General features: G+C 31.9%; 1 protein-coding gene across 1 annotated transcript; it reads right to left on the reverse strand.

Moving 5' to 3' along the window:
* Positions 1-1,360: 1,360 nt before the first annotated feature.
* On the reverse strand, positions 1,361-3,874 carry LOC120204252 (nuclear pore complex protein NUP35-like). Its single transcript, XM_039204371.1, has 4 exons — positions 3,771-3,874; positions 2,958-3,568; positions 2,338-2,449; positions 1,361-1,854 (listed from the first exon to the last, which is right to left on the reverse strand). The coding sequence occupies exons 2-4, from the start codon at positions 3,530-3,532 to the stop codon at positions 1,549-1,551; spliced, it is 993 nt and encodes a 330-aa protein (XP_039060302.1). The 5' UTR covers positions 3,533-3,568; positions 3,771-3,874; the 3' UTR covers positions 1,361-1,548.
* Between the last annotated feature and the right edge of the window lie 7,913 nt (positions 3,875-11,787).

Consider the following 11,787-nt stretch of genomic DNA (forward strand, 5'->3'; position numbering starts at 1 on the left):
ACAAAGAGCCAGATTGGGCATATAAATTGTTTTGGCATGGAAAATTTATGTTCTGCATGCCCTCTACCTTTTCTTGACATATCAGTTCTCTCAAGCTGAAGCAAGATTCAATATGCATTATGCATTTTAATGATATGTATCTATTTAACAAGTCAGTACTCAAAACCGGTATTGTCAGCTTCTTCCTGGGAGTCATACGTTGACTTTCTCTTGCACAACTTCATTTTTTTTGTAATTCATGATAGTTAATCCCTTCATTATTTGGTTAATGGGTGTTTGATCGTTAATTTATGTCTCTATTTGAATCAGGAATTTTATCCAACAGTTAATGATAGTTAATGGCTTTCTCTTGCACAACTTCATTTTAATGATAGTTAATGGATGTCACCCAGAAAAGCCACTCTATGAGCACTTTAGATGAAGAAAGCAACTAATAGTTACACTACTTCACCCGACTATGAAGATTATGATTCCGATAAACCCACCAAAACTACCTAGATTTTCCGAAATTCAAACACAAACACTATAAGCGGTGGACTTCAACTGCTATTACCAGGAAAATCATTCTATGAGCAAACCTTGTATGACAAAAGCAACTAACAACTACACTACCTACCCACTGATGCAGATTTCAATCCAAGAGCTGGGAATTTTAATACTAAAACTTAAGATTCGTTTGCAACCAAAAAAAGAACAGATTACTTGGACATTTCAATTCTATTAACTGTTATTTAAAGCCCAAAAATCAAATTAAAAAAATACATGGATTCAACAGGAATCCAAAAAAGCACAAACACCTAAACCAAAAAGAAATAAAGATAAGCAAAGGTTGAAGGAAAAGGAGTAACCTGAAAGCATATGAAGTGAGTAAGAAGAGCAAAGGGTAAATTTTTTATCGATAATCGGATACTCCTCCAATCTGTGCCGTGGAGTTCAAGAACAAAGAACGCTTGGGATAAGAAGATATGGCAGAGGCAAACGGTATTTTAACCCTTAGCACACGGGAATAAAAGAATACCTAAGAAAAGCAAGGGATTAACATTCCCAGTAAAAAGAGAAAAAAATTTACTGTTTGAAATATATTATTACTCCCTATTGGGAATATTTCCATCCAAACGGAATTTGAATCTGGAAAAAAAATCCCACTAAAAATCTTGAATTTCATGATCCAATCACTCCCTAAATAATTTTTCGTTAAAAGTAAATACCTAACATTTTCTCTATTACACTTTTAAGTGTCTACATCGTAACAATCGTTAAAAAAATCCGTTGTCTGACTCATGTTAAAAATATTCCTTTTTTATTTTAAGAAAAAGGTTGCTTTTTCACCATGATTTTTCACAATTTCTAATGTCCAAAAGTCTTGAAGATTCTTACATTTCAACTCTGTAGTCTTTTACAATTGCAATTACAACAGAATCTGCAATACTTGCCCTTCTGAGGGTCATTTATTGTTCAGGCATACCCTCTTTCCTTTGTAAGGAACGCAATCAAACAATAAGGTAATAGAACAAAAGAAAATGCGATCGAGTAAAAACAAATTTTCTCCTAATATCCGAACATGTATTCCATGACTTTGGTCCCTAGTGATTTTGTAGGGTTTGCGATAGCTGTGCCTCCGGAATGTCGTGCATTGGTATTGCCATTTTGAAGGTAGTAAGGGCGAGACAGTCGGAAATTGTTCGGCTCTGATGTTCTACTCGATGGTAGGGGCAAAGTCATGAATCCCTGATTATTCATTTTTTCGTTTAGAGCTTCACGTTGCATTGGATCCACTTGCTGCACGCCAACGATTAATGCCCCGTTAATTTGCAATCCGTTCTTGCTGAGAGCCTTCTGAGCATCAGACCGATTCTGTACCAAAAAGAAAGCAAAAAGGAAATCAGCCGTTGGGCCCAAAAGGATAAACACCAGCCAAGATGTCGAAAACCCACACTTTGAAAGCCGAATCAGAACACATAACATCACACAGCCCATCTTCCAAAAGCAAAAGTTTTATCAGGTTAGGGTTTCAGCAAAATCCATTAAGATATTTAGCCTATAGCATTCAAAGTTGAACACAGATGATATATGTTTTAAATTCAACCAACATGTTACAACTCGGACAAAATAGAAACCTGGTTTTGAACTTGTTTTTCAGTCGACAGTTATCTTCTTTTATATTAATCTCCAACTGGATTACATTCTTTTATCTTCATGATGTGTATTGGTTTAGCAAGCATGGATAGCATGCAACAAATAAAGAACATGACGTGAAAAACAAAATTCTGCAAAATGAACCATAAAGATAGATAAGCAGAGAACATTAAAACTTGTATTGAGAGAAAGAAGATTCACCAGATAAAGAATGTGCATCCAGTTGGCATCCCTTGGACCAGGAACATGATTCAATATCACTCCACACTTTTCGAACTCTCGCAAAACTAAATTTGTATCAGAGGGAGAAAATCTGGAAAGAAGCAAATATTTAAGTCATAGGTCTTGCATGGATATAAGAGCATGATAATACCATGACTCCAACCCAACACATTGTTCTACTAAAAGAGAGAAACATGAAGAGATGTACCAAATCACCAGGTACAAAGGTTCAAATTTTAGCTGAGTTATTTAAAAGTTTACAGGTTGCAGATACTGAACCAGACTACTGTACCAAAGAAACAAAGAAAGAAGTGTTTTTTAGGGAAAAGTAAACTAGTTACCACATCACCAATTCCCTAGAACATTCAAATTCAAGTAAATTACATCTAAATAATTACATTTTAAACTAACATAAAGGGGTCAAATTTTGACAATGTGAAAATTATAGAAAGGGGTCCAAAATGCAGAGAAGCGATCAGCTAAATAATAAAAGCAAAAGTTACTCCAGCAAAATGAGGCATCGACTCTACAAAACGCAACAGAAGTCCACTAGACAAACATGTCAATTATTCGGTACACGAAAGTAAGGAGGAGCGTACCCATAAACTGTAACCCATTCTTCCTCATCCAGATTGCCTGTGGGTACAGAATTCCTTTGTATCTCAGGCCTAGCAACCTCTCTTGGAGGCGGAATTGTGATCAAAGAGCCAGGCTGAACCACACCCTCGACAGGAGAACCCTTTCCCTTCTCTTCCTGCTCACTACCACTTGTCTTCGTGGGTGACCACCAACTCGAACTCGTTGAGTTCTGCTGATTCTGCTGCCCATTAAGCATAGGAAATGACGTGCTTGCCCCCGAGTTGATCTTCGCCGGAGTTGAGAACTCACGTCCAGAGCTTTGAACTGGACTTCTTGGGTCTGACTTGATTTCGGGAGACATAGGGTAATCCAGTATCCCAAATTCAGGAGAAAAATCTGATCGATCCTCCAAGGTGAACATAGGAGGAGGTGGAAGATCTGAACCTCCAAAATTTTCCTTCCATAAAGCAGAGACGGCAGCTGCTTGACCAGGACTAGAGAATTTCCCTTTACGGGCAGAGACTGGTGATGCTAAATCCTGGAAAAACAATGACTTTCTCCCCGATTTTGGAGTTGTATGAACCGCAGTGTTCATTTCCTTTTGATAATATGAGCACTTGACAAAAGAGTTCTGTATGCATAACAACTCATTAGCTTTAACAAAACTTGATGCACCAACTTAACTAATCTACCTAAGATTAAGTTTCAGAAAGCTTAAATTTTTTTCTGTTCTTTTCTTAAATTTTCCCGCACATACCATTTTTGCATCTCAACTCCCTCAACAACAATAAAACGTGAAATCAAACCGAGAGGACGAAGAAAAAAGAGAGTACCTTGAGAAGAGGTAGAGGTCCGTCGGGAATTTTCCCCAAATTGAAAGGAGCTCTTCAAAATAACGGTCAAAGAAGATTGTCTTTGAAACCCTAAACCCTGGATTCAATTTTCAACTTTTGGATTTTGAATCCTGTTGAGTCATCTGCAAATTACGTAAATATCCTTCAATTTCTCAATCAAACATTTAACATATTTGTGGATGGTCAATTTTGTTTCATTTTTACTCACTTTTAATCATTGATTTTAAAAAAAAATTATATTTCAGTTATTTATATTTTTGATTTATTATATTTTGGTAACACATGTTATCAATTGTTATATTTTTATTACTAAATCATTAACTCTTGTTAGTTTGATGATATAACACACTAATAAAAAGGGTTTATTTTAAATTTGACTCCTAAATTTTGATAGGATACTAATTTGACCCCTAATTAGGTCAAAGTCTCCCCTTGTTGACCGCCACTAACCATCGTTACCGTCGATCATCGTCTACTTCCTCCGCCTATCATCGTTAACGATTGTTGGACTCCCAAAATTTCTAAATCACTCATTTTGGCCCTCTTAAACGCAAATCTAATGTATGTTTCATTGATAATGTCCTAAACTCAACTATCTGGCCTAAAACCTTTCAAATAGTAAATTTATCAATAATATTATGGGTATACAAAATTTAAATCCATATTATAATCAAGTTCATATTTTTTTTGTTTATACTATTCTAATGTTATACTTTTTGTTATGTTTATAATATTAATTATAATTTTTAATATTTATAAATTATAATATTATTTTTAAAATTTTTAATATTTAAACTAATAATATCATTTAGATTCTTTTATATATTTTAGTTATATATTTCGTTATATATTGTCCGTGACAAATGAAAGTTTAATACAAAAATAAGTGTCAAATTATGCATCGAAAAATGTTTTAGTGTATAAAGAATTTTTCACTAATAACATGTGCCTAACGTTTTCTCCGTTACCATTTAAGGTGCCCGGATATTAACTGTCATTAAAAATCTTCGTTAAGTGACACGAGTCACGTTATGGTAATTTTAATAATTTTTATTTAAAATAAAAAAATATTTTAAAAACCTATTTTTTTCAAATCTTAAAAAAATCCAAAACTTTTAAAACCTTAATTTTAATCCCTTTACCACTGCCGGCCACCACCAACGTCGTCAATTGGTTTAACACCCAACTACGTGTGACCGACCAACCACCCACAATGAAAACCCCCATACTTTCGCAACCGATCAAACACTAAATCTCCTTAAATCTATAAATTCCCAAACATAAATCCTTCAAAACCCTAAAATGAAATCTTTCATTTACACCATTTTTTTGGTGTTCGATCGGTTGCTAAAGATTGGGGTTTTGGTATGGGTGGTTGGCCAGTCACTTGTCGTCGGGTGTTCAGCCATAATAGCGTTGGTGGCGGCCCGCGGTGGCAACGAGATTAAAATTAAAGTTTTAAAAGTTCTGGGATTTTTTTAAGATTTAAAAATTTTAAGGTTTTTTTAAATATATTTTTATTTTTATTTTAAATAAAAATTCTCAAAATTACCATAACTTGACATGCGTTACTAAACGGAGATTTTTAACGGCAGTTAACGTTCGGACACCTAAAATGGTAACAGAGAAAACATTAGACACATATTTTTAACGAAAAAATCTTTAGCCACTAAAACTTTTTTTAAGATATAGCTTGGGCACTTATTTTTGTATTAAGAAAAAAATAAATTAAAATTTCATTTTTTAAGATTTGAGCTCAATTTATGATTGAGAATTAAATTACTTTATATTAGAACTCCCCTGAAGTTTTATCTTCATTTCTAAAAAAACTAGCTTTGATTTTGTATTAATTTATTTTAATATTATGAATATTATAAAAAATATAGTAAAACAAATTATAAATAATAACGTCACAAAATTTATAGAACTGATTGTTTTATTTTCCTTTATTTTTAATTAATAATTATTTCTTTACACGCATACTAAAATATAAATATTGTATAACTATATAATACTTTTACATATAGAAATATATATAATATTAAGCTTTAATATTTATAAATATTAAAAATTATGAAATGTTATGTTACAAATTTTTGTTATGTTTATAGTATTAAGGCTTAATGCAAAAATAAGTATCTAAACTATAAGTTAACTTTAGGTGCCTAAATAATTGTTCGCTTAAAGTATGTGCTTAACGTTCCGACGTTAACGACCTTTAAGAAAAATTTTAAGTGAAATGTGTCGCATTTATAAAATTTTAATAATTTTATTTAAAAAACTTATATATATATTTAAAATAAATCCCAAATTTTTTAGAAGTCACAAAAACATCCCAAAATCCTAAAATCCTTAATTTCAAATCTTATTATCAACTACCACCGGTTAGGGGGTGTAAACGAGCCGAGTCGAGCTCAAGTATTGCTGAGCTCGACTCGACTCGAAAATTCTGAAATGGAGCTCGACTCGACTCGAAAACTCACTAGTTTAAAATTTTCAATCTCGACTCGAACTCGAAATCCTAAACTGAAGCTCGTGAGCAGCTCGAAAAGGTTCGAAATAAAAAAATTCTTAAACTTAACTCGGTTGAAACCTCAAACTCAAACTAACCTTAAATACATGAAAATTTAATGTATTTTTAAAAAAAATCAATACATAAATATTAATATTATTAATAATTTAATTTTAAAAAATAAAATCTAATATATTATATTTTCGAGCTGCTCATAAGCTTTTCGAGTCAAATATCAAGTAGCTCGTTTCAACTCATTAAGAACTCGAGTTGAGCTCGAGTTCGAATCGAGTCTATTCGATCCGAGTATTTATCAAGCATTGATCGAATCGATCTCGAGTAGTTCATGATCTATCTCGTCTCATTTACAGCCCTACCACCGCTTCTATCACCATAGAAGAACAATCACCATCTATTATCGTTGCCATCAATGTAGCCATCATACATCAAACTCCAAAACGTAATCATTGTCGCACACATACCCCTTCTGCAATTTATTTTCCACAGCAATTGCAGAATATGAAAGTAGGCAAAAAAATTCATGGGAGCAGAGGGGCAAGCATCTTCATCAACATATAATAACAATTTTGTCATCCTAGCTTGAAACATCTTAAATTTCAATTTATGAAGAGTGGCAAGAGTGTAATTGTTGTGGAAGACAAATTGAAAAGGGTATGTGTGCGGCAATGTCGAGTTTTGGGGTTTGATGAACGGTAGTGACAACGGTGACAACGATGATAGATGGGTGATTGTTTGTCGACGGTGACATTAGTAATGGTGATAATCGGCGAGGGCTAATAAAGGGGTTTGAAGTTAAGGATTTTAAAATTTTAGGAATTTATGTTATTTTTAAAAATTTTGGGATTTATTTTAAATATATATATATTTAAGTTTTTTAAAATAAGTTTTTAGAAAAAAACACAAGAACGACACGTGCCACTTAAATGTTTTTTCAACTACAGTTACATCCTAGGCACCTAAAAGAGTAACGTTGGAAACGTTAGACACTTATTTTGAACGAAAAATTCTTTAGGCACCTAAAGTTAACTTTAAGTTATAGATTAAACATTTATTTTTACATTAAACCTAGTATTAATTATATTTTTAATTATTTAAAATATGATAATATTTTTTTAAAAAAAAATTAATATTAACAGTAATAGTATCATTCAGACATATATTTTTTACTAGGTACTACCAATGACAAGTGCTCAAAGTTTAGTAAAAATAAAAAATTTAACTCCTAATATTATTTTACTACTACAATTATCAAATACATTATTTTATAATTATTTACTTTAGGTTAGAATTTGATTAAAGTTCCATCGTTTTTGTTACAATTTTGTAAATTTATAATTAATAATAAAAACATAACAAAAAATAAATGTATAATTAATATTATAAGCATAACCAAAAAATTATAACATAACAATATTAAAAACAAAAAAAATTATAAATTGATTATAATATAGATTTATATTTTTAATATCTTTATTTTTAAAGGAATAATAATAATATTTTATTACCGTGATTTAATATTAAAGGAAGTCGAAGGGATATAGGCTAAATTTGTTGAGTTTGAAGTATTTCTTTTGTGAAATACACATCAAATTTGTGTACAAGAGGTCAAAAGAGAATGAATTGGAAATTTTGGGATCTAAAAGGTCATTGACGAATGGCCGACAATGAAGACAACGAGTGGTGGTTGATGGAGAAGATTTTAGTCGAATTTAGAGGTCAGATTGATATTTTATATAAAGTTTAGGGATCAAATTAAAATTTTACCCTTTTACTAACATATAATCTCATCAAATTAGTAAGAATTAACGTTCTAGTTACTAGAATTTAACAAATCGATAATTTAAATGACTCAAAATATAACTTTTTTGAAAATTGATAATAAAAAGTAAATAAAAATAAAACGAAAGTGATCATTCCGATAATGTAACCTTTAAATAATAATAATAAAACAAAAACTGACTCGGCATCTTTGCATTTTTATATATCAACAAAATAGTAACTGAAAATTTTATTTATGAACAAAATTATAACGAACAAAATTATAACACTTAATTAGCATCAAAGCCTGCCCATAAATTGTAACACTTTACTCTTTAGGGTAAATTACACATTTAGTACATAATCTATTACTTTTATTTTGTTTTGGTATCTAACATTTATTTTGTTTCAAAATCATACTTAACGTTTAGCTTAAGTTTCAATTTGGTATCCAGCTGTTAAAAGTTTAACATAACTGTTGATGTGATTTTTTATATTTTTCAATGATAATGTGGCGTTACCTTATGGTGATACGTCAACATCACCATTAATTTTTTAATGGCGGGATACCAAATTTAAACCTAAACTAAACATTATCTATGATTTTAAAAAAATATAATTTAGGTATCAAAATGAAATAAAAGTAATAATTTCAATACTAAACGTGTAGTTTACCCTACTATTTATTGGGCATTTTGAACCATAAAGAAGAGAAGTAGCAGAAAACATCATCAAAAAGGGGCAGTAAGAGGCTCCGTAACAGGATTGTTCAAGTGGGGATCTAGTGATTCAATGTCAAGAGTTTCACATTGGCATGGTCTTTCCACTACATTCACACCCTTTTCTTCTTCATTCACCACTTCTTTTACTTCACCCTAATTCCCTGCAACAAACCACATCAATTGAAATCCAAATACTAGCTTTATTGCATGAATCACACGACCTCAGTGGTTAAGGAATTGTCGTTATTCTTTGAGGTCCTGAGTTTGAGCACCGAGGTGTATGAACTTTCATTGTCAAATGATTGAGAGTTTTTGAATAGATACTACCTTGTTTCGCCTAAGATTGCAGCTTCATTTGGTTCAATCTTCTGAGCAGCCATTTCTGCAACCAAAAATGGCATTTTCATATTTAGTATTGGAAACAATAGTGATAATAAACAAGAGGCATATACCCTGACATTATTGAGTTGGCCTTGATTCAGGGTTCTAGGCTCCATCTCAATGGAACAACACGCGTTAGCCATAACACAAAAACAAAGTAGTGATTTTCAAAACATAAATAATACAAGAGCAGCCCATTAGCTACAACTTAACACTTATTTCAGTATAAATACGTGCCCAGATTTCCTTTTTCTTATTAGGGACAAGGATATTATTGAAAAATTATAGTCAAAGACACCCTTACTGTCACTCACATATATCTCGTGGGGTGTTTGAGTTTCATGGTGGGTAATGCATCAACGTTCATTCTCCTCATCGTTTAGTATTTGTCCATGAGCTGTGAAAGTGGTTACAACAACGACATAATAATAATAACAATTCTAGTATTGTGTAAACAGAAAATCTCCATTGAAAGATTCACCCACTAAATAGGTTTGCGACATAGATCAATCCGAATTAATCAGGACAAAGTTTTGAAAACTAGAAGAACAACCAAAATATACTTGTGTGTAGAGATGGAACACGGGTATAATTTTGTGGATTTTGCACCGCACTCGCTCCAATTGAGACGAGGAGAGGTATAAGTTTAGTGGGTAGTGGGCGGTGTGGATGTAAAAAATCATACCTGCCATGGGTAGTGAGCAGGTGTGGATGTAAAAAATCATACATGCCATAGGTAGTGAGCAGGTGATGGATTTGAGATCTTACTCACCCCACATCCGCCCGCCCTACATCCACCCGCTCCACATCCTCCCGCCCACATCTGCTTGCCATTAATTGCCCACCATATAATTTTTGGACTATTATGAATTAAGTATAATTTCACAGAGTAGTTTATAAATCTTAAGATTTTATAGTGTATAACTATTTATTTAACCAAATATTAGGGTATAAACATTTTACTATGCTTCTTAATGAACGTGTTTGTTTTATGTTTTGTTGCTTATGTAATCTGTGATATTGTTGTTAGGTGGGTATGGGCGGGTCCAGGTGGATACGGGATAAGTGGTGGATATCTAATTTTTTTTTATTAAATGGATATACAGTTGAGTAATAGGTGTAGAGGTGGATTTGAGAATATACACACGTGAGCGGGTGTGGATTTAAAATTAATACTCACCGTGAACCGTGAATACAAAAATATTAGGTGGATATAAGAATATAAGAAGGAATATTAGTACCCGCCAAGCTCGTATGCCATCCTTACTTGTGTGTATATATACAATAATTGAATAATATAAATTTAGCATCTAATCATATCACTTCTATCATAATTATCAAGACACAGAGTCCATATAATTTGATTTTTTATTTATTTAAAATCATACTCTATAATCGAGTTTTGATGTAATTACGTAAATGCGTTATGTTTTAGGTAATCGATGAATATTATTGAATTTGATTATAATTAGAGCACCACAAATGTACTCCTATTTCTCTGCAATTCTCAAGTAAAATGATAAGAATAAGAGGGATTGACAGCTAACTAATCATAATGGCTTTACAATTTTTAGGGTAAACTACCTATTGTTTGGATACGTTTCTCTTTTCACAACTGAAGTTTGAAAAGATACATTACAGTCACTAATGCTATTGATGGTGTGGCAATATTAAAAAAGTGTAATATTTTAGTTTTACTCCTAAAATATTATTAAAACACCAAAAAGGTCATTAAACAATGATTTTGTATTTAATTTACCCTTAAAAGCGTTGGAAAGAGAAATATTCATCCTAAAGCAATTTAGGGATTATTTTCTATTCGATTGGAAATAATGAAATATTTTCTCTTTCTCCTTAGAATTTCCCGCAAATAAAATTGTATGATTGAATCTGGAATAAGAGGATCATGATTTAAATTGTATTTGAATTCTTAGGCTTTCGTTATTAGAGACAACATATAATCAATGAGGTATCAATTTTGGAAGTTATGGGGGAGCTTATCCTTCCCCATGCGTAATCGACTATTGAACTCTTTAAAATAAATCTTTGGCAAAATACAGACCATTTTCGTCTTTAAAATAATTCTTTTAAAAATTAGCAAAAAGACGATTTTTAGGTATTTGACCTACCTAACCCGAAAGGTTGATGACGATTCCAAAACATTTTTTTAACAAAAATTGAATTTTTCACAAAATAATCGAGACACGTTCCGAGCTTAAGGATCGTTACGACAAACACCAACGATTGCAAGGGTGATTGAGCATTTATAGTGGTGTAAATGAATAAAGCGTTCGATGAACTGTTCGTGAATCGTTCGTATAACGTTTTATGTTCGTTCGTTAACCTAAATAAACAAGTATGGCAAATATATTTATGTTCATTTAATAAATGAACGAACACGAATAGATGTGTGTTATGTTCGTTTATGTTCACGACCAAGCTCGTTTATTTATGTTCATGAACAAGCTCGTTTACTCTGTTCTCCTATTCCTTTTTTTTACATTTTAAATATTGGTGAATGTAGAGACTAAATTGAACATATGATAAAAGTTCAAATTTAAATTGTGGATTTTAAGGAGTTTAAGCACTAGTGGTGTAATTT

This window comes from Hibiscus syriacus, unplaced genomic scaffold (genome assembly GCF_006381635.1).
Source record: "Hibiscus syriacus cultivar Baekdansim isolate YM2019G1 unplaced genomic scaffold, ASM638163v2 tig00000340_pilon, whole genome shotgun sequence".
Lineage (NCBI taxonomy): Eukaryota > Viridiplantae > Streptophyta > Magnoliopsida > Malvales > Malvaceae > Hibiscus > Hibiscus syriacus.

Bases quoted from the DNA above. Each gene is read 5' to 3' on its own strand.
- LOC120204252 (XM_039204371.1), bottom strand. From the start codon at position 3,532: ATGAACACTGCGGTTCATACAACTCCAAAATCGGGGAGAAAGTCATTG. The intron at 2,450-2,957 runs GTACGCTCCTCC...GCTTCTTTCCAG, and splicing joins GAATGGGTTACAGTTTATGG to ATTTTCTCCCTCTGATACAA. The intron at 1,855-2,337 runs GTGAATCTTCTT...TTTTTGGTACAG, and splicing joins GGATGCACATTCTTTATCTG to AATCGGTCTGATGCTCAGAA.